This window comes from Stegodyphus dumicola, chromosome 10 (assembly GCF_044657685.1).
Source record: "Stegodyphus dumicola isolate Sdum_Otavi_A_Nest chromosome 10, ASM4465768v1".
NCBI classification, from domain to species: domain Eukaryota; kingdom Metazoa; phylum Arthropoda; class Arachnida; order Araneae; family Eresidae; genus Stegodyphus; species Stegodyphus dumicola.
The window spans coordinates 37,397,155-37,422,038 of NC_140777.1; the positions used below are offsets into that span (position 1 = coordinate 37,397,155).

Sequence of the window (24,884 nt, forward strand, 5' to 3'; positions counted from 1 at the left end):
ATGTTTTCAAAATTTGTATGCTTATAGAAAATGTTACTTTTCGCAAAATGCAAACTTCTATATATCATTTTAAAGAGAATTTATTACTGAATTCAATACAAAACACAAAATTCAATTATTTGCAATACAAAAAAAGTTATATGTACTTTAATATGAATAAAAAACACAGTTATGAAGTGGTTTGTAATGTCTAGCTTTCCTGGCCAATCACTGTTCTTGTTCTGAGAACCAATCAAATGTTAGTAACTGCCAGTAGAAGCTGACATCATGTTTACACTTGAAACAATTCATTATTTTGCTTTGTTCTGTAGAAGGAGGACCTGTTTCTTATACACTGGAATTACAAGTAGGAATTTTTGTAAAAAAATTTTAATATTTAGTCAACAAGCAATGACATCAAATAAAAGAGTAGATTGGACACCTAGAAAGAGATGTAATATTATTGTGTTAGAGAAAGTGGTCTTTCCTATGCTGAAATTGCAAGACAGGTGGGTGGGCTCAGTGACTACATCTGGAGTCCGAAAGTTTTGTTTACGATATTAGGAGACAAAGTCAATAAAAAACAAAGAAGGAAAAGGCCGAAAAAGGTGTACCACATCTATTGATGTCAGAAGAATAAAAAGACTATGTCTCCAAGATAGCAAAATGTCATCAGCGGCCATCAGAAGTGATCTGAATGATGCTGGTGTTTCTGTCAGTTGAAGAACAATCATGAGAAGATTAAGAGATGTTAGACTAAGAGGTAGAATTCCACGAAAAAAGCCTTATCTTAATTTTCAGCAACGAAAAAAAGGACTACAGTGGACAAAGGAACACATTAATTGGACAGATAATCAGTGGTTATAAGTTATACGGAGTGATGAAGCTAAGACATCGTTATTCGGTAGTGATGGGCGAAAATATGTAAGACATAGAATAGGAGAAGGGCTACATCCTGACTGCATTCAAGCAACTGTGAAGAACCCAGTTAGTGTTATGATTTGGTCATGCATGTCAGCAGATGGTATTGGTTGCCTTCATGTCACCGATGGGACACTGAATGCCAGAAAATATATTGATACTATTCTATAACCAAAACTTCTACCTTGCATCAGAGATCTCTTTCCCAACAATGTTTCGTTTATTTTTCAGCAGGATTCTGCTCCTTGCCACGCGGCCAAAATATCGAAAGAGTGGTTTCATAAAAAGAGCATTAAATTGTTGTCATGGCCAGGAAACAGTCCTGACCTCAATCCTATTGAAAATTTGTGGCACCGTTTGAAAACTCTTGTCCGAATGAGGCTCCAATCAAATAAAAGGGAACTAATTCAGGATATAATTGTTTCCTGGCATCATGCAATAACGAAAGAAGAGCTTAAAACTCTTGTCATCTCAATGAAATGTCGATGTGAAGCTGTAATCAAAAATAAAGGGTACCCTACTAAGTACTGATAACTCACTGCAATCATCACTATCTAATGTATATCGATTACTATTATCGTTTAACTTTTTTGTATTGCAAATAATTGAATTTTGTGTTTTGTATTGAATTCACTAATAAATTCTCTTTAAAATGATATATATAAGTTTGCATTTTGTGAAACGTAACGTTTTCTGTAAGCATACAAAGTGCAAAAACATAAAAATTTCCAAAAGTGTCCACAATTTTGTCCACCACTGTATATCAGACCCAATAGATTCAAAAAAGTGCACAAATTTTGAAATTCACGTAATTTTGAGGATGAAAACAACTAAATGAGAAGCAAGAGGCTGTTATATTTTCCTCCACCGAATCTGAAGTATTTGAAAAAACGATTAAACGCCATTTCGTTGTTTATTTTCATTTGCAATAGAATTTAAAATGTTCAGTTCACGAAGTTACATCCGAACAAATGGCAGCAAATTACAGAAAACACTTTTGGGTCCATTTGGCAGAAACCTGACTTCAAAACATGTGTCTGGATTTTTAAAACTTCTCTTGATCCTGAATCGGTCTTCGCATGCAGAAATACATTCCAGCAGAACATTCAAACAGATTTCTAGCTAAATCAAACCACTCTTCCTTTTTCCCAGAAAAATATTAACTATCGCCTACTCAGTCAGTCGCCAATGATGTCAAATGCCGCAGCAACAGTGTAGTCCTATTCCATAAAATATAAAACATTTTCTAAAATATCTGTTTGTTAACAATTTTCAAGAGTAAATAAAGCATCAATTCCTCTTTAAATGAATCCGAAAAAATATACCGTCCAAAAATTAGCAACAATTTGAAATATAATAGTATATCAATTGCTTCACAATTTGAATTGGAAAAAAGATAAATTTAAAACGCCTGAAAGCTTTCAGATTTTATATTACGCCCAAAGGAATGTTTTTTAACGTTTTATGTTTTTTAACATTTTTAACCTTTATTTATTAAATATTATATTCTTCGCGCTTAAGCCACATAAAATTTAATTCAATATCACAAAATATTTAAAACACGGTATGTCTTTAGAATTCCAATAGACAGTCAATAGACAATAGGAGATAAGTTTTTGGTACAGTTTTGCAATTGCCATTGCTTCTGATAAGCAGATAGTACAGCAGTAAGTCCATTTTCAGCAATTTTTCTTGAGTCCTAAAATAGCAGAAACATTTGGGAATGTCGATCATTCTTGGAGGCTCCATCATTGCCTGTCATGGATGGTCTCTCTCTACATAATTGCTTGAACTTTGTATCTCATATTTCAGGACATAATTAATCTGTTCACACCGCAAGCATGGATAAAAGAGTATTTTGAAGAACAAGAAAATAAGCTTGAACATCTCCTACATCATGCACAATTGCTTGATATAAATATCATTGAGTCTGTGTGAGAAATACAACAGCACAGAGTTAGGAAAGTTTTCCTTTTGCCATCATCTTGAGCGAAATAGCTACTGATTTGCAAGTGGAATGGTAAAAATATCTTTAATGATAGAACATGATGCTCATTTCCAAAAACATTTTTTCTAATATTGCTTTTTAACAGTCTAAGCAGTATTAATAAAGTATTGCACTCTATATTCTAGGTGTAAGCGTTTTCTTTTCATCATTTAACTATCCATTTCCGCAGCTGTTCTTGGCCATTAGCCAGCATTTTGAATATTTGCAACTGCTGAGATCACTTTTCAGTACATGAGATTGGAACTCTTTCTGAATGAATTAGGGATAACTCCTCGCGGACACTTTATTCAGAATATTTTAGAGAATAACTTCTTGAATAATATTTCAGTTCTAGCTGCCTCTTCATTTAATAGAAAGTATCATGCATTTAATTCCCAATGTGGATATTGGTAAGCAAAAATTGTATTGATTGTTTAATATATATGTATATTTAAATGTGTGCCGCCTAGCCTGTATAGTGGTTACTGCAGTGGTGATGAACCGATGTTCGAATTTCGGAGAAGCCATGGTTGCAACTGTCCGCCACATCATAGGAGGTAACAGTGGCCTATTATTTGCTTCCGTAATGAAATGGTCATTACTTCCGGCTCTTGTAGAGGCGCAAGGCTAATGGCTGTTAAATAAAGCACCTGGCAATTATATATATATCTATATATATATATATGTATATATTTAAATGCGATGACTAATATCTTAAATAGACAGAATTTAATTACCATTGTCATTATGTTTCGTCATTCATTGTTAATATTTTTTTTTCTTTTGGGGAATAATATTTTCTAGATTATGTATCTTATAATACCTAATAGCTGCATATTATTTTAATTATGCTTCTAGTTTAAATGCAGGTGACTAGCAAGGTCGTTTCCAAGACGTAATTTCTTAGCGCGATTAAACATATAATCACGAAAAAAAAAAAAAAAAAAGGATACTCAGCTAATTTGTTTCATTGGGAGTAAAAAAAAAGAGACTTAATTGGTAAAAACATTAATTTAATCAACTCTAATATTACCTGCTTTTCATACGGTTGCAAAAAGGCACACGAAAGCAGATTTCGGAAGTGTTCTATTTTAGTTAAATTTTAAATTTGTTAATACATTGGGAAAGAAAAAAGTATATTATACCATTAGACTTAAACAGATTACAAACTTCGCGAATGTTCTGCTGTTTGTTTTCTGAGTTCATTACGCGTGAAAATTTTATGTTACACTGGGAAGTAATTGCCGCAGTTAAGAAAAACTTAATGATCCCACTAACGATGTGGGGATTCTTCCCTCCAAACACACCACAAACAGTGACTCTTTTTTTTAATTCTGCTATCAACAAGCCGCTTGATGAAACTTTTAGAACCTCTGATTTCTTATCTAAAGTGAGATCTCCCTCGTCTGTTAAAATGAACTCGATTAAATGCTTCTTCTTACGATCTCAGGATTTGTTGTCAGTCTCCTGTTTGCTAAAATCACTGCTCTTAGGCAGTAGCAAATGGAATTTAGAAAAGATTAATTTAGAAATGCAAAAGATGCAAATTTAATCAAATTACAATTATTGCAAACATGCATAAAATATTTTCCTTTTAAGCAGGAGCTATCTATTAAAAATTACATAAAATAAGGAAAAGAAAAAGGAAACATCAAAATTTGAATTTTAATGTTAATTTAATATCATTAATTTAATATAAAATAATGAAATTAACTAATATATGTAAAATTCAGTATTAATGAACACATAATAAATATGTATTTAATGTACTCAATATTAATAATAAATGTAAAATATTATATAATGATATATAAATTAATATAATATAATGAATACCAATAATAATAATATAATACCAAGAGGGAATTTGCCTTTAAAGAGAATGACATAGTTTCAAGGATGGAATGGGGTCAGCCTGCCTCTACCTGCTTCCTGTTGGATCATTAAAAATATTGTAAATCTAAACAAATGAATATGTATTTTTCGACTATAGAGAAGAGGGAAATAGCTTAATAGCGATTGTGAAAGAGGTGCATAAAACAAAAAATTTGGTGAACCATTGATCTGTTCTGCAGATAGATAAAACTGCAGATAGTGGCATATCCCGAAGAGTTCTCAGTAAAAAGTTTCGTAAAGTATTTAAATTTTGGAAAGCAAAAAATTAAAAATCAAAGGATTCAACAGATTCGCAAACAGTTTTTGATATGCAGATTTCAGTTTAACACCTTTAGCAGCCTTTCATTAAGCAGTTATGACAGGTACACCGGTTTAAAATTGAATCCTCTGGAAAATTTTACATAAAACCTGATGAAAAATATCTCTTGTGAATCCATTTTACACTATATTTTGGGAAAAAAGATTCCTTTATTCTGCTCTTACGTACAGATCTCACGCTAAAAATCATTCACATAGATTCGAGAGCGGTCAAAATAGATATTTTCTTTTAAATACGATAACCAAAACTTTTCTCAAGATTCCGGTACTTCCTTTATTTATCAGAATTTTAAAAATTGAAGAGTTACAAAAAATGTATTATAGGTAAATATAATTAAGAGGTGAAATTAATATAAATATAAATAACTACTACTAATAATAAATACTGTGAAAATATGGTAAATGAATGTTAAAATTAATGGATAATTATATACTAACATATATTGTCAGAAAATTTAAAATGTGTCCACCTTAAAAAAAAAAAAATGCAATTTTTTAATATATTTATCTTTTTTTTTTTTTTTTCATATAATAAGAGTGTATTTTTTATATATATAATGGAATGTTTTAGCTCCGTCCAAAAAGGTCAGTTTCCCTTAAACAAAGAACGGAGGGCTTTTAGAAGTGACTGTCTAGCACACTTGACCATCATTGCAGGGCATCAGTTTGTTCAAGTAGATTTGTCCATAAGATGGATATTTTAATATTCAGAGAAAGCTGTGAGGTCTTGCAGTTTTATACAAAAATAAGTAAATTTGACATGTCATAATAGAATAATAAATAACTTAATTTCAATAAAATTGTTTCATGACAATATTAAGTAGAATGAAACTTAGTTATATTATAAAATTTTGAAATTTGTTGTGATCATATACAATAATCAATGGATGTTCTCAAGTTTTCAATATTTTAAAATTTCTTCCCTAAATAAACACTATTCTGAAGATTTTAAATTTAATTATACAAATTTACTTCAAATTATTTTTTCAATCAGGTTTCTTTTTTAATCTATATTTTCAAATTATTATTTTAAGGTAATGAAAAACTTTTTTGGCACTGCTGCTCCTCTTATTTGGAGATTTCGTATTATCTGACTGAAGCTGCAACTTCATTGATAGGTAACAGAACCGGATTGAGATTGAATTTTAACTCTAATAATAACGAGATTTCCCCAGTCTTAAAATAAAAATCAATAAATCAATGAAATTGAATTTAAAAAAATCTTTGGGCCACACATTCATTCTTGTAGTATCAAAGAACTGACCATAACAAAAGAAGGCTGTCTTTAGTATCACAAATAGGTAATTTTCTTCAAAATGTGTCCTGTTTTTATCTTCACCTTATAGTTCACCTGTTAAACAGACCCTTATAGTTCATCATCTCTACTCAATTTTCCTTTAAAAAAACTCTGTTAGTCCTTTAATATCTTCACTGCTTCACTTTCAGTCGTGTTTCAAATTTCTAGAAGAGATACGTAGTTAATTTTTAGATTTAATATATTATCGTATGGAAACATTGAACAAACGTTGAACATATCATTGAACAAAAATTGTTTTTCTCTGACAAAATAATACAAGGAACATACTTAACATGTAGGAGTATGTATTTCAAAATAAAATGCTTTGCCAATGAATTTAAATCATTACGTACCCAAATAAATGTAAGGATAAAATAATGTACTAAATAGAAACTATCTGGTAACTTATTTTAGTTTCCAAATCTGTAATAATTTTCTAACATTCATCCAAAACTTGAATTACAGGATACTTTTATTAAATACTAGGTAGCTGCATCAAATTAAAAGATTTCTGTAAGTTATACGATATAGCATCAATTCGATTAATAATCTTTGGAACTCCCCCACCGCCTCCAAAAAAAAGTGGAGAAAACACCCTTCTCCACTTCATATTCCATTACTGTCATATTTATGGCACGTCAGCAACATTAAATACTACATTAAATACTACTGCAAACTTAGCAAATGGCAAAAATCAAAATGTGCTTCAAATAGACGCTGTATATTTTATTGCATTCTTATACTTGCAATGATATATATAGCAGTGGTACGAGGGCAATCCCCAAAAAAAAAGGTCTCCTATATTTTTAGATATACAAAGAACTGTTTATTTTCTATAATTGCTACATCACTTTAAAGATTGAAGAATGCTTTATTTTTCAACATAATCGCCATTTCATTCGATGCATTTTTGTAGACGCTGTGGCAGTTTTACAATGCCCCTGTCATACCAGCTTGCCGCCATGCTTTTCAGGAGGAGTTGAACCTCATCTTTCACATCATCATCGGTGACCGTCGTCCAGACAAGTGTTCCTTCAACTTAGGGAACAAGTGGAAATCGCTGGGTGCCCGTTGCCGTTTGTGGTCTTCTGTAAGCCTATGCGGCACCCATCTTGCACACACCTTCCGATATTGCAACTTTTCCGTTATAATCCTGTGGATGGTGCTTCTGGAAACATCAGGAACCAAAATGCAGAGAGCAACCAGAGTGATCCTCCGAATTTTACGCATGAGTTCCTCAACTTTCGCGATTGTCTCGTCGGCAATCGACGGCCTCCCGCTTCTTTCTTCGTCATGAGTTTCAGTACGACCGGCTGTAAACTCTCTATGCCACTTGCGAACGTTTTTGACATCCATGCACGACTATCCATACACTTCCGTCAATAGGCGGTGAATTTCAACTGGTTTAACGCCTTTTGCGTTCAAAAATCGAATAACTGCGCGCACTTCGCACTTGGCGGTAACGTTTGTCGGGAGCTCCATTTCAAATGGCTGCCAAGCCAAGACTGAGCATCCGAGCGAAGCGCCTGCGTGCTAATGTGCTAGCGGAGAAGGCACCACTCACAACAGTGTTGCCAACAACCGTATTAAAACTTTCTCTACGTCCCCAAAAAATAGGAGAACTTTTTTTGGGGGGATTGCCCTCGTATGTTTCTATAGTTTGGTACCTCGGTGAATAAATTAAACAAGAAAATAGCAGAAGTTGATTACTAATGTGATGGTCTGATATCGTTTGCAGCAGTACAATACCAGTTTAGAATCATTTGACACATAACAATACATTTTCGCACTAAATTACGTATCACAGACAAGACGTAAAGTCAGATAAGTTAAAAGTTTGTTTCACTGCACCATAAACGTCTCCAAACATTTTCTCTAGAATAAAATACAAGACTAATACTTACCCACAACGGTAACCAACAATGCAGAGTGTCTTGTCCTGGCTTTCTTAAAATCCACTCTGCATCGGTAAATTCCTTCATCATCCAGGGAGATTTTGTCTACCTGAAGAACAGCAGGATGTACAACGGAGCTGAAAAATGATCTGCCTGTGAGTTCCTCACTCGAAGCATGCCTAGCTTGCCCAAGTTTTCCTCGGCGAGCATCCAAACTGTAGATTGGAGTTGCAATTTCATCTTTATACCACAATACAAGGTAGACTTCATCGTCGGGCATGGTTGAAGTTATGTCACAAGGCAGAGACATATGGCCGCCAGATACAGCCTTGTATGGAATCGGTATCTCTGTAAGATAGAACAATGGTTCATCAGTTTGTGATGAAATTGCTAATGGTCAAATATTGTACAACACATGAGAGAAAATCGCGTTTTTAGAATTCCACTGAAACTAGACAGACTTTATTTGAAAGCCATAAAACTTTTTACAGAAAATGTTTTCCTTCCTTTTTGTCATTTTTGGAGTCACACAGTTCACAGATAATCAGTGGCACTTCCCCTAATATAAAGCCAAACTAAGTCCCGCTGTTTTATATAGTAAGAACATTTCAATTAAGTGGTTAAAATTTTCTATATTTTTCGACACTGTGATGGACATTCGAAAAGATTATTAGGAATTTCACGTTGGTGCAAATATATCAGCTTAACTGCTAAGTGAATTGTGTAGTTGTACCATTGATTACGGTAAATCATGCAATGACTCTAACTTAAAAGGAACAATTTCGTGGAAAACTTTCTAGTGAAAACTCTATTATAAGCATATTACACATTGGGAATCTATTAACATTCAATGGAAAGCTAACATTCGCTACACATGGAGAATGTCATTAATACTGAATGGAAGAGTCTAGAACTTGCATTTTATAATGCACCATGTGAAGTTTTGGAACGTAGGATATGAAATTATAATCTTAAGATGCCATGAATTCTAGTCTTACTAATTTTAGAGACATTTGTATGGATTAAAAGTGTGTTTTATAATAAAATAAATACATTATTTTTTAAAAATTTGAAAAATGCTTAATTTGAGTAATGTATTCACAAGTAATCTAAATTATAAACGTAAACATTAATATGATTAAACCTGGATTAAACAGCTTCTTTTAAAATTAATTTAACGCGTTATTGAAACATTTGTCAAAATGTATGCCCACAGAATTAGGTTTCGTTTACCCACTGACCACTGCTGGTTAATAAAGCTTTAATATATGGATAATTAATTTATTTTCATTACATCATAGTTTTCGATTTTGGCTGCTTGAAAAAATTTAATGAAAGTAACTTGTGAGAACAAGTATTATTCATAAGCAAATTCATACAACTTTGGTAAATCAGATAGGTAAAACAATATTTTATTAAAGCACACTTTTTTATTTACAAATATATACAAAACATTTACAAATATATATTCCTCGCAACATGCTAATTAGATTTTAAAATGATCATTTAACCTATTCAACAGTTTAAAATATTCCTGATTTACAAATGGGCGAAGTTTAGTAAAAAATTAATTCTCCAAAGAAAAACAGAATTGCGCATTCCTCTTAGCTGCCCAATAAAAAATAAAATTAGAAACATTACATGCCACATAATTAGAACAATAAAATAACTCCCAATTTCATGCCCTAACGAAGCAATTTTACCATGCATGAATTTCATTTATAGACCAATGTTTCTAACTTTACAAATTGGGAAATGAACAAAAGCAGCATCTAGACCATGAAAACAGCAGCTAATTAAACGAAATGCATGAAAAGGTCGCAGAATCGTTCTCTCATAAATCACAGATAACATCAACTTCAAAGCGCTTAGCAGACTCAAAACTGAAACCTAAATAACAAAAGGAAAGAAAATACCAAAATCATTAACGAACATTAAGCCGGGACATTTAGCTGGAGGAATACTCCGGATGAGGAATTCGGTAGAAAGTTTTTGTCTATTGTTAAAAACGAGATAAAAATGCCAATTGCGTCATCTAGACTGCGACGTTGCCATTGTTCTGAACATCATAAAAACATTTAAAGGTATTTTCCATCTCCTTCTCTTTCCTATTGTGAACTTTTTCTTTTTATCTCGTTAAAGAACGTATTTTTTTTAAATGCAAAGAACTAGAAACTTTTTATGGGAAAAAATCGTCATGAAAAAAGAAATTGCTATAATGTACTCTTTCATAAATTAGAAACCAGAAAGAACAAAATATTGAATTTTACTCGTGCTCTCTTGAGGATATTTTGAAATCAGAAAACTTATGTTCAAGTAAACTATCTTTAGCTGAATCAGTTCAAAACTGTTCAAACTTATGAATAGTTTTATAAATCTCCCAAAGCTGAAACTGTTCCCTGAAAGTAAACTGCAATTAAAATTTAATTTATTATATCTTTGGTTTATTCGAAATACAAGTATGATATATCTTACAACTCATCGACCTGATTAAAATTAAGGTCAAAATTACTGTTTTAATTAGTAATTTAGTAATAAATTTTAGTGAACGAAATTTTTTAATTAATGTGTTGCAACCAAATTTTAGCAGAATGTGATTGATTCGTTTTATTTTTATTTTAGAAAAGATTAAGCAAAGAGAACTTGCAGAAAAACTTTTTCTTTGAGCCAAAATTTTATCTTCATGCATAATTAACGGGAATAAAAATTAAAAAAAAAGTATTTAAAGCTTTTCATTAAAAGTAATTTAGGTGTAATTTCATAAAACTCAGATCTTAGACTTATAAATCATTAATGATATAAAATGTTGCTCACAGAAATCATTATAAAGAAAGAATAAACTGCATTTCCTTAATCAATGAAATTTTCACAAATCTTCAAATACTAAATTTTTATTATCGTAAGTATTTTTTTCAGTTGGAATAAAATTAATGAGCGGTTATCTTAATTATTCTATAATGAAGTTACTTTAATAATTATTTAACATTCAATCATTTTCCCATTTCTCTTCAGATCATTCACAAATAAATTCCTGTCACCTAAAGACAAAAACAAATTGTCTGCGCAATTTAATTTATGACCAGGGCGTCTTTTCCAGAAATAAGCAAAGTTCTATACAGACAGAAGGTTTCTCATAAAAAACTGTACATCTACTAGTATATAAGCTATATTATGATTTTAATTAATCAATTTATTATTTTTTATGGCGGATGCTGGCTTTTTTTAGGCTTTCGCCTCTACTAAGGGCATAATTGGTGGTCATTTTATTATGGAGGCACCTAAGAGGTGACCACCGTTACCTCCTATGATAAAAATAAACAATTCACATCCACAAACTCGGGCCCTTCGGTATCGGAGTCGGCTTCCTAACCCCTATAACTTCTGGGCGGCTATACTATGAAACATGATTAAAAGAATTACGAGAAAGGAACTCTATGAAAAAAGATAATATGTGTTTAGAATTCTTTCTTTAAACGTTGCATTGTTTGCAAAACTTCTAAAAAATAGTAGAACGTGGAAAATTATAGAGCATTAGTAGTATTAGATTGAGCATTAGTAGTATTAGATTAGTGTATTAGATTCTTGTTAATCAAATGGTTAAATGTAGACGCGTGTGCCCAGGCGTGATGTAGACTGATGTGCTGCTGTGACTGCGATATTTGTCATTGATTGTTGGAGGTGACAATTTTGAGCACATCGATGCATCGCTCCATATCATCACAGTACACAAGATCTACTAAACAATTAAATGATCTACTTTATTTTAGGTCAGCTATCGAAAACGCATTTTTATGTCATGTTATGCAGAACTGTATAAATAACTGTTAAATTCCTATTTTTCTGTTTCATATCGTTTTGCAAGAAATTAATATTACGTTGATTTCCATTCTTTACAGTTTCAGCCATTTTGTATTTTTTTTTTAAACTACAACAATAGTAACTCGTTTTAAGAGCAAAATTCACCAGATTGTAGGAACCGGCATTTCTACTAAGGAAGCCCTATTTTCAGAAGCACATAGAATTTCCTTCTTTTTTAGAAAGGCCAATCAGTAATATTCTTTAGAAAGGGAGTTTTCGACAAGAATATAGGCAACATTGATCATTAACGCCTGTAGAAAGACATATATTTGGCTTCACTCATTGAGCCATTTTGCGTAAATTACATTAAGAGTAAAGATATCACTGAGAAGACCATTCATTGCAGTTCGGCTTTTAATACCACAACTGTAATTCACAGTAATTCACTAAATCTTCCCTATTATTAACCTAAAATTGAACCATTGCTTTAAAAATGTAGTCTTTCGCCAAAGATTGCCCAAACTGTCTCCATCAGCCGCTAATAAAACTTTCATTTAAAAGATAAAAGTCAGTTACTCTAGGAAGTAATATTTTGGCTTTTTTTCTATAATTTGTAATTAATTCATGTAGTATTGGCGTGATTTTAATCTAGAGTTTAAAAAATATTAATTATTTTTCTTTATTTTAATTTTTCTTAAGTTTTTAATTCGACTCATCTTTGAAGATACATTCTGCAAAGTCTACTATTCCACCAATATAGTATATATGTAGCGGTAAATCCTTCCACAACATCTACTTCTACTTTAACTTAGCAGAGCCATGGCGGAGTGTAGTGTAGCTTGCAGATCGACAGACGAGAGTTGGAAGTGATGCGTTCCAGACAAGCGGATATTCTGAGATGGAATGGAAGCGGACAGAAGGTCCGCAGGTACATCAAGTTTGTCCACAGTAGGATGTAGATTACTATATATATATAATACATTTATACCCGCTTTAAGCTTTAAATCTTAGTAGGAAATTGATATCATGAGAAGACGTAGGAGTATTATTCTTGGTTATGTTTTAGATAGATTCCTTATTTTTATTAGGTCCACAGGTCCATCAAGTTTTTCCACAGTAGGATGTGGGCAAAACGTGCCTTTGAATGTGATTTGAAAAATGTGAGTTAGCTAGCCATACAACAATTCTGTGGAAATGTTGAAATTATGATCATTGTGAGATTGCTTGCAAACTTAACTTTAATTATCTTTTATTTATCTTACTTTTCATTTATTTAATATTAGTAAAATAAAGCATTTAATAATGCAATAGACGTGCTCTCCTCATGTTATTTGAAAGTAAATGCTGTATGTATATATATATATATATATATATATATATATATATAATATTATTACATTTATACCCGCTTTAAGCTTTAAATCTTAATAGGAAATTGGTATAATGAGAAGACGTAGGAGTATTATTCTTGGTTATTTTTAGATAGATTCCTTACTTTTATTTTGCAGTTAAATACGTTCTCAAGTAATCTGGAATGATAAAGACTCCTAATCAAAATTCGTTAATTATTGAATTATCGTAACAGATTAACAGTCCCTGATGAGACAGCCTACTATCAAAAAATCCTCAATAGTTTATTAAATTTGTTAAAGCTTTGCAGCTTTTTAATTTCCATTATAAATATTTTTCAGTATAGTTAGTTTTTCATACTTTGCAAAAAATATTTTCCACTCACTTTTTTCATTGTGTATTTCCGAACAAATTATTCCTGATTGTAATAATTAGAATAATTTGATTTTAGATATGTATGTATATATATATATATATATAATCAGATAATTTTTAGGCATATGTGCATATATATATATATGCCTACATGCCTAAACACGCTGATGTTATTTGTTCAAACTGCTTTGGAACAGATTTGTTTCTATGGTTTTTTTTTTTTTTTTTTTTTTTTTTTTTTTTTACTATTAGCTTTAAAGTTTTTCTAACATATCATTCAACTTCTTTAATACTTATCAAAATAAATTCAGAAAGGTTATTGATGATATGAAATTCTAGTTTAATTCCTAACGTAGATATTTAATTTGTCATAATCCGTCCATTTTTTGCATTAATTGCACTCACCGTTTTGACTATATTTTTAACATTTTCTGCGATTGATGACTAGACTTGCCATCCGTCAAAGTAAAAGTATTTATTTACTTTTATCGCATTATTTGTAGCAGAAATCTACGCAGAATTAAAGCAATTTCTTTTTGCTTTCGAACATTATGCATATGTATATAAAGAGAGAGAGAATATATATATATATAACAGTATTATTCAATTCAAATTCAGACTTTCCATATACATTTTATTATTAATTCTTGACTATAGACTAAAGACTCCTTGACTTTTGATTTTTCAAAATTCACCTAATGTTTCTCTATTGTCATTATTTTTAATTTCTTATTTAATTTTTACTTTTACAAATTTCCAAATTTTATGTTTATGACAATTACTATGTTACAACTTTATGTACTTATCATTCATGTATATTTTTCGAAATTCATTAATGAATGTAGCGGATGGTAGATGAACTGAGGTATTTTACCATTTATATGTCAGTAAAGTACAAATTCATTGCAACCGTTTGTTTGAAAAATACACGTTCCTTCTGAATCCAGTGCAAAATAAATGGAATCGATTTGAAATTCGAGTAGAAATTGATATTTACTAAAGGTGTATTCTATTTTAGATCGCAAATGTCATAATTCGAAGGAAAATAGTGGACAAGCATGCATCACCTTGACATTTTTTCTCTAAAAGGATAGTGGAAAGTACTCCACAGTTTGCACAGAAATGATATTTTCTCGTTCTACTTTGTTTATCTTTTGCGTACTCTTTCCCATTTAATCTTCCATGATGGTATCAAAAAATATGCAAATATAGAAGCATCTCGAACAATTCATTCTGTGTTCTTAAACCATATGTGCTGCGTTCTCTAGGGTTTTGAATGAGAGCTTCAATGAATGATTTGAGTCACTCGATTCTATTGATAACTTTAAAACAGAGTTCATAATTTTACTAATCCCAGGAATAACTAATTTTCTTAATTTCATTTATAATTGCTGTCAGAATAGCTTCTGTAAATCGGAGCAAATTATACACAGTTTCTGCCCCATCAATACCCGAGGGATTAAGACGGTTAAGTTAGAATATATCAGTTTCAAATGCAGTACGGTTTCAAATCCAAGCGACCTGCAGGCTGCATGAGTAGTTTTTGTGGTTTTTCTATGTGTAGAACGAAAGCGAGCAGCCAGTTTTAAGTCCTCCACCTAGGCATACTCTTTTTTAGGCAGATAGGTCTTGTTCTTTCTGCCATGTCGAAGTAACCTAAAATTATATTTCTTTCTCATTAAAATTAGTGTTTTACAAAAAATAGTATTTGAAAAAATAAAATATCCTCGAAAATCCCCTCGAAATTACACCCTGAAATAAGTCCTTGAGAATTCAATATGCAGTTTGGCAAAATTCACTGCAAATGCGTCTTGTATGAGAAAAACAGGCGGAAGTATCTTTATAAATTCTCGGTCTCTTTGACATTTTTATTTGTAAATCAGATTTCATCACTTCCATAACTGTAAATGCATGTGTGCAGAATTCTAAGGACTCGTATTAATGACACTCAAGGACAGAATCACAAATTATCCACTCCATAAGCCAATTAGTAACATTCGAGTGATAGTTAAAAAGAATGTTCACAGGTTTTATTGGTTCATAAGTCTTACTCATTTGCTTTTAGGACGATTTCATGAGAAAGGTGTCTACATGTAGTTTTTCTTATGAATATGGAAGACCTTGCACCAGAATATCATCCTACTGCTGCACACGTATTTCCTACATAATTATATAGAGAATTTTACATAAATTTATTTAAATGTTTACATAAGTGTGCATCAATTGCATATTTTGGATTTTTATTAAGATAATTACAAGAGAAATCGGCTCAACATGGCCCGAGATACGGACAAGTAAGGTGGCAGCAAATGATACAGCAAAATGCAATTAATGTAGTGAAAGATATGTCTTTAGAAGAAGAAGAATGAAGGAAAGATAATTGTTTGAACCGAGAAATTTGCAAAAAATGTGTTAAGGTGCAAAGGTTCAAAGAAAGTTGTAACCCTGGTAAAGTAAACGGTATAACAAATAATTGCAATGATTATGTCATGCCTTATTTTATGAAAATTTTAAAGCATTGATAAAAATCACAATGCGCAATTATTGAATAGAGCAAAGACTCAGCGATTCTGAAGTAGATGTAATTGGTGGGAAGAGAAAAGGAGGGGTAGGAAAAAAGACAGCAGCTACCTTATATTTAATTTACGGAATACGATTTCAATTTCAAACAACAGCATTTCCCCCTTCGGCTTCTTCGTCGTTTTCTATTTGATTCTATCAACCTTCCTTCGTAGAGATATGGTAAATTTTAATTCAAATTTTTCTATCTGTTATAAGTTTGTGTTAAATATTATATATATACATTAATATTGAATGTATGTTAGATTTAAATAATGCCATTGATTTTATATTGCAAACTCACATACAAGTACTATTTTTTCAATCATTTATCAATTCATTTAACATTACTTTCTATGGGAAAATAGTTCCGGTTTATGAATATATAGGATGACGAACTATCTTCAATATCAAATTAAATTCTTATGCGAGGATTTTATTGTGCAAAGTAACCTAAAACGTTTTTAACTTTTATTTGTCAAATTCAATTAATCGTTCTCAAAGAGGAAACAAAGGTTCTCACGTTCCAAAAGAGCGAAGGAAGGTTATTGTAATTACTAATTTGCACTAATACAGGCAAGCTGCACAGGCACAGCAATCAGAATTACTACAGCATCGAAGAGAAATGGAGGAATCGCAACAGCTCATTCGTGGTCATTTGCTCTATGACTTGAACGACGGATCACTTTCACCGTATCCAATCTTCGAAATTCTCACTCACTTTGGTACGATGCTTGGTTAGGTGAACGAACGCACCACCAGGCATTGTTTCCAGCATTTTTAAGTCGGAAGACCTGAGCCTTTGAGATGAATACATTAATGGAAAACCGCAGGTGCTGGATGACGAAGCCTTGAAAGCAACCATAAGAAAAGACGGAAATGAGACGACAGTAAGAAAAAACGAGTTACAACCGGTTTGTCCCTGCTTCTAGGCAGTGCAACACACACAAATTTTGTCTAGTTCTCACTAGTGACAAATGACGACCCAATATGAGTTTCCCAGATTTGTAGGACATTGGTTGTCACCATATAGCCGTGCGCCTCACACTTTGAGACCATCTCTAGCCCACGCAAAATCATGCTGCTGGTGGTCTAGTCGCTAAATACTGCATTATGAGATACTACTACCATTCTAAACCTTCAACGAAGAAAACTTGATACTAGCAACAGCTGTAATGAGTGCAGTTTGAACTTCACAAAAAACCAGCCAATATTGTTTAATCGCAAGTTATATGTACATTTACGGCAATGCGAGACCAGATCACACTGCCAAGGGCAACCAGGAATACGACTCGGCTAGGGGGATACTACTATGCTCGCTGGACCTAGCAGCCACAAATTGCTATCTTGTTCATGCTCTGGATAACCATCTACATGTAAAGTCCTTCGACAACAAGCAAACTCCTTACGACACACACTCACGGATTTTTGCGTCTACGAGCTCCTGAAGTTTATCGCCAGGAATTTCCACAGCTGTCGACACGTTAGTAAAATGTGCTCGATGGTGATGGAAATTACTTCGAGACCTAATGCTGAGTACCATGCACTGTACATCTATATGTTTCTTTACATTCTTTGCCAGTAAAAAGGGGACGGTAGAAATGGCTCGATATTCAGTCGATTAAATCCAAACGTTGTCGAGTTATTGTTTGCTACATTTTAGTTTCGCCATCAGTCTAGAGACTTGAAAGTTTATACAAGCAGAAAATATGAAAATTCCATAGTCTCCGGCCGAGACTCCAACCCTAAATTTTCCACATACTAGATATACTGTTAATCATTTAACTACGATAAATCAAAGGGTTGCGGCAATTCTTTGCATATTTACAGGACATCATCTTTTTTTTTTTTTTTTGTTTAGACTACTCTTTAATTCTCTCAATTGACATGAACCAGTGTGAAACGATTTATTTTTAAGATTGAGAAAATTATTTTTATTAAATTTTTATGCATTTTGGAATATTTCCAATTAAATTACTTACTGCTGTGCAGTTACGTTTTATGTTATAAATGTTTTGTCTCATGCATTTTTCGCTTTCTTTTTTTCGTAACTGTAGACAATTTTGCTTATATTGATGGTTTTTAGAGTAATTTTTCTATCATTCCGCAATAAATAAAATTATTTAGAGATAGTATTTACATGTTTTTCTTTTTAGAAGAGGGTGGTTAATTTGCAGTCCACTTCATTCGCCTGTTGCTTAATCGAGATTTCATTGTAAACTAAAAAAAAATCTGTAACAGTAATAGTAATAATAATAGTGTAATTTTAACTATATATATTATCAGGTATTCTACACCTTTGGAGATAACTATCAGGATATAATCTAGCATACAGTTTCAAATTTCTAATCTTAAGATAAAATTCGATATCCTTTTTTTTTTTTTTTTTTTTTTTTTTTTTTTGTAAATGAAAATGGGCAACTTTTTGTTTGAAACATGAAACGTCTTCGAATAATAAAACGGTAATGGTGGCTGATATGTATTCACGTTTGGGCTTGGAAGAGAGCCAAGACAAACATTCATTCTCTTTGTGTTTAGAGAACTACCATCGCAGGAAGACATTCTTTGTCAGTTTATGGACAGCTGGCGTCATTAGGACTACATTATTTGGAGGCTCAGTGGTAAGCAAAATATGTTTCAGAAGATTTCCATTTAGGTATCAAAAACACTTATTTCCTGTATCTGATTTTACTGCAAGTCGAGAAAAAGAATGTTCAACAAAGTAATAGGGAAGAGCATTACATTAAGCAATAAGATACGTATTATTAATTAAGGATTTAATGTAGGAAAAGAAAAGATAATTATAAATCTTCAGTGTTTACACAGTACATACTTCGGCCATTTTGTGTCTGTACGAACTGCGTAGAAAAAATAATCTTCATGGTAAAAATTTATTTATTTACATCCATGGTACAATTAATATTTATCCCTATGAGACTCCTACAAATATTATTGTCTCATAATGGCAGAAATATACAAATGTACTTTTTGAGATCTCATGGAATAAAATTCTCTGAACAGTTCTCTATTAGTACTTATCATTCCTTGTGCAAATACAGATTTATAATAAATAAGAACTAAATTCAATATATTGTTCAAAATCTGCGAAAAATTCGTCTGCATTTCTTTTTAAATTGTTTAAATTTTGCAGGTATGTTTTGCATTTATTCCCATAATTATTTTGTAGTGTTTTCTGGATTGACAATGTATGTAGTGTTTACAGCTTATTAAGCGCTCATGGATTGTTAATATCTTTGGTACCACTGATGATATTGGATTCTGAAATTTTTCGGTCTTAATCACAAATTTGGAGAAATAAGAACATCCAGCTTTGAATATAAACTTCTCCGCAATTTTCAGAAAGAATATTCGATGTATATTTCACCTGAAATTGCTGGAAATCCTTGACACACGGATTTTTTGATATGAAAAAGACAGAGAGATATTTATTTGAAAAGAAAAAAAAAAAAAAAAACTTAGGAAAGTTTTTCCAAGGCTTAGCTATTTGTTGACTTTTGACGTTCGAGGTACAAATGTCAGAATTTCTAGATGTCATCCTCCTTTATGATAAATAGGAAACTATATTGCAGTCATTTGTCTTTGTTCTGTTCATCTTGGTGAATAAGACTGCCACATCTTATTAAGCTTTTGATATAATCCGCGGTCTAATATTTTCAGTGTATGTTTTCCAGTACATGGGTCATCAGGGTCAGTAAATGTAACATGTAAAGAAAGGTCATAAAAAAAAACTTCATCGATATATGAGCTCCTAGTGGCCTATCCGCCCAAACAATCGATATGAAATTTTAGATGTTGCTATTTGAAGGTATGAGCTTTTGATTTTTGATGATTTAAAACAGCAGAGTTCTCACGGGTACGTTTACAGTGAAAATGTTTAAAAAATTTTGAATAACAACACCTACTTTTTTTCCTGCGCAAAATGATCAGCGCATTGTAAAATTATAAATGCCACTGGAGTGATACACGTATGATGAAAACTGCCTGTGTAAAGCATTTGCAATTAAGAACATTGTAAAGGACCACTAACAACAAAAGAAAGGGAAAAACGATTTGATTGGAACGTGCCCAAACATCACAGATGATAATTAATTGTCGAGATAGATAGTTGAATACAATGACAAACGTAAAATCACAGGAGGAATCTGTATAATACCATGTTTTATGGCATCTTACAATTATGACAAATCTTGTGGATCTGATGTGTCATCCACAGATTTCAAATAACTAACAGATTTCTGGTGGTAGAACAATTGTATATGTTCGGGGAATTGGGTGGCGGGTAAGTAACTGCAAAGTTACGGGTGGCAACTCTGTCTTGAAACATTGTACACATTGAAAACTTGTAACTCCAATAAAAGTTGTTTGCGCTTTCCTCTCTTGTGCTGTCACTGGTCTCTTATAATGCTCTCCTTTGCAAATATTTTAGCAGGCAGTTTTCGTCATACGTGTATCGTTCTAACGCCATTTATGACTTTTTAATGCGCTGATAAATTTTCGCATGAGAAATGGGAAATTGCACTCCGAAAATTTCCAAATTCTTTCACTATAACCGTAACATTGAGTGCTTTATTGTTTTAAATCATCACAGTCTCGAACGCATATCCTCAAATAACAATACCTAAAATTTAATTCCGACAGGTTGAGTGGAAGGCTGCTAATGGTTCACATATCGGGGCAGTATTTTTATGACTACTTTGCACTTTGCAATAGAAACTAGAAAATTGATTCCCTTTCTGCAAAGGATTCTAACTATAATTGCAGTTAAAACAAAGCTACATTGTTGTGTATGAACTTACTCTAATGTATGTGAAGTGTTTTAAATTTTAATAAAAAAGTGAAAGAGCTCAAATTTTAAAGGTCACCCAAAAGGTTAAATTTAAAGTTTGGTAATCTCTTTATGAACTAGCTGAGCTCGCAGTCTACCAGCCTGCTTCTGCACTGACCCCTGCTAGCCTATTTCTTTTTGCCTTTTTACTTTATTATTAAGCATCATTTTCTTCATACTCACGTATTATACAATTAAACGATATCTTTAGAATTTCTGTTATACGGTTTCGCGTCTTGAAGAAAACAATGTTTTAATCCGTACATTGTTGGCACTGCTCGCTTTCATATCTATGATGAGCTTGTTAAAAATTCATTAAAGTTATACAAAATATTAAATATAAAATTCAAAATTCGGGCTTTTAATGGCATATATTCAAGTGGAGGATTCAAAGTCTGATGTCCCCAGATATCGTCGTTTTCTCACAGTGCGGGAAACATGCATAATTTCATGCAGAGTTTTCATTATTTAATTTCTTTAAAAATAATACAAGTCGGTAGTATTTCGTCGCAACAGTCTGAAACGTGATTCAGACATTAAAAGTGATATGCCGTCAAATAACGTTTCGATACTAATAGCCCATTGGGGGATAAACCCCTTTGGAGTTAAAAATTTGATTTCATCATTGGATTAGTTCCTCAGTATATATAATACATGGGATACACAGACAGATATCTGGATTCATATAGGAATTCATACATCAGTCTTCAAAGAAAGAACTCAGGAATGCACAAAATTATGTTCGTATGAGTATTTCGTTGTATATCCTTCACCAAAAATAGTGAAGCTCACCTCAGAGCTATTATATATGTGATCGTCATCAGTCCATGTCATTTGTTGCAGCTATAGACTTTAAGTGTTAAAGGAACCAGATGCACCTCTACCATTGCAGTAATGGCTAAGGCAATGGGAGTAAAATATTAAATAGGATACGAAAATCGACCAGATTGATTTAGGAGGCGCGTCTGTTCTTCGAAGACTAAAAGACCGCGATTATTGAAGACCTTGTGGTTATGAAACGAAAACTGAATCCAATATTCGCTACCTTAATGCAATTTGCATAGGTTGGAGATATGGATGGTAGAATTTCCCCAATATGTTTATGGCATTTGAACTCTCTGGTAAGTGTTTCTATAACAATATTGCTTTTAACTTATTAAAACATAAGATATTCTTCCAATAATTCAGTACATAATTCAAAAGTGCAATGTATAAGACAAGTTACTAACTGATAGATGTAAAATATGTGTGATCACCTAATCAAAAAATTTCAAATACCGCAGTTACGCTGTGCGATGCAAAAATTGTGGATATAATTCAACGGCAATGAATGGCAACACGTAAAACTAAAATGCTTCTGAAACTTTAAAAGCAATTCTGCAGTTGTGTTTGGGTTTTCTAAAACACTATTAAATGTTCTGAAACATCACCGAATACAATTTAAGGCATCTCAAGCCTACCTGTTTGAATGTTGTAAACGTCTATTAAATGTTCCCATTTTATAATCTTTTAGAATAGGGGTCTTCAACCTTCGTCGCTCGCGCACCACATCAATAAATTCGCAAAGATCCGCGGACCACATGTCTGTCAAAAAATAGTGTAGTCAGAAAATTTATATGAAAACGTTTTGAGTTTATATGAAAAAGTTTGAGGTTTGTTTTGCAAGACTACAATTGATTCTAAGCGAAGAGATAGTGTTACACATTCGTATATGCATTTATAATATATTGGTTCCAAAAATTCAAACGGAAACCGAATTAAAATCTTTTGCAACATTATTTCACCACGTAAAAAAAGGATAAAGGTGATTGTACAGAACGATGTTACAATATGCATTTACAATTAAAAAAACTTACATAACTGGCGGGAGATGGTAGTTACTTTAGTTTTAATTCGATATTTGATAATTTTGATGCTTAATTAAAGCTTCAATATCCGGTTTAATCTCTGTTGTTGCGATTCGTAAAGTTTCCTCCAAATGTCTGTCTGTCAACCGTGTTCTTGGTTTTTGGTTTTACGATTTTCAGTTTACTAAAACGTTGTTCACATATTTAGGTACTGCCAAAGTTAGAAAACTTACATTTTAATGCAGAGTCGCACTGTAAATCTATAAATTTTAATTGAAGCCTAGGTTAAACTCTTCCAACGTCTACTGAAAATGGCGACATTCTCATGAACATTTCATTTTCCCGAAAATCGGAAAATCTGCTTTTGAATTCCACTTTCAACTTTGAAAGGCATTGTACATAATTATTTCTATTCCATGTTGTATAGTTCACACACTCCATCAATTTTGTGAGTGGAACTCTTATTTAGAAACTGACTTTCAAACAAGATTAATTTTGTCTCAAAACCTTTCACAGACTAATAAAGATTATAGACATGTAGAACTTTTCCTAGCAAGTGGTAGTTCAAGTCATTGAGATGACCTGTAATATTGACAAAAAATTCCGTCTCTCAGCCATTTCTCATCATCAACTCGTAAATAGATTCCATGAATTAGTGAACTTCGCTCTTCAAAGAAAACAGGCGCTGAAGCATCTTTCCTCGGCTCCAACCAACGTACTTCCGCGTTATACACAACGTCACAATATTTAGCTTCCAAATCACTCAAGAACTGATGAAATTGCCTGTGCTTAAGTCCTTTAGATCGAGTGAAATTAAAAACTTTTACAACAGAGATGAGAATTTACCCTTTTTATGAAATTGAGATTTTATGCGTAGTCAAATTTTTAATTTTAAAAATTACATAAGACAAAGTGAAATTTAAAAAAAAAAAACTCGTCATTTTTAGAAAATGTTATCTCATGTAATATCAGACATGTCAATAAAATGTTTTAAATATTAAGAATAAGAGAAAATGATTTTTTTACGACAAAAATCAGACAAGGCAATTTTTCTTGAAATCAAACTTTTTTTTAATTTTTAAGTTTTTCTTCAAACTGAAATGTGGGGCCACTAAAATGCCTTGTTTACTGGTTATCGGGCTACTGGTTGAAGACCCCTATTTTAGAAGAACCTTAAGGGGGGAGATTTTCTGCTTCTTTGAAAGATAGACCTATGTCTGATCGTCCCTGAAAACCGGTGGAGTCTTTTCAAAATGTCTAACAAATAACTGATCATTGGCTGCTTGCTTGCGTAATTTAAAATTTCACACTGGCGTGTACCTCTTTTATTTGCCTCCATATGATATGACTAAAATAATATCGTATATCATGGGGTTCTTTCTGCCTCTTTTTCGCGTGCCTTCTGGTATAAATGGATAGTATGTCCAACTGGCAATCGATAATTCCCGTGTTCGATTCTCTTCGCGGCATTGCATATTTTTCATGTTCCTGCATAACTTCATGATGATGTATCGAAATTATCAAAGAGAAATTTAAGTTAACTGTATGAATTAATTTTTATATGTTCTAGTTCTACTACTTCCAAGATGAGCGAATTCTACTGCATAAATAATTTTCCATCTGCTTTCTAAAGGTCCTGCTATAATGACCTAATATAATGCTTTTAAGAGCGCCCTTGCTTATTATTTATAGTTGTACATGGACAATAAAAGCATTTTGGTACGTTAATCGTAAAGTATGTAACAAAATGTTCCTTTTATTTCATATTTTAGCTGCTTTGAAGAGAAAATATTGTAAAGAAATTTATGCTTTGAAT

At 32.2% G+C, this 24,884-nt stretch overlaps 1 protein-coding gene across 2 annotated transcripts in view; it reads right to left on the reverse strand.

Moving 5' to 3' along the window:
• Window positions 1-24,884, reverse strand: part of LOC118191885 (kin of IRRE-like protein 3) — a 769,953-nt gene that overhangs the window by 283,120 nt on the left and 461,949 nt on the right. For both annotated transcript variants that reach the window (XM_085824875.1, XM_085824874.1), the window contains exon 2: window positions 8,303-8,641. In XM_085824875.1, coding sequence (XP_085681001.1) covers window positions 8,303-8,641 — 339 coding nt within the window. The remainder of the gene's footprint in view (window positions 1-8,302; window positions 8,642-24,884) is intronic.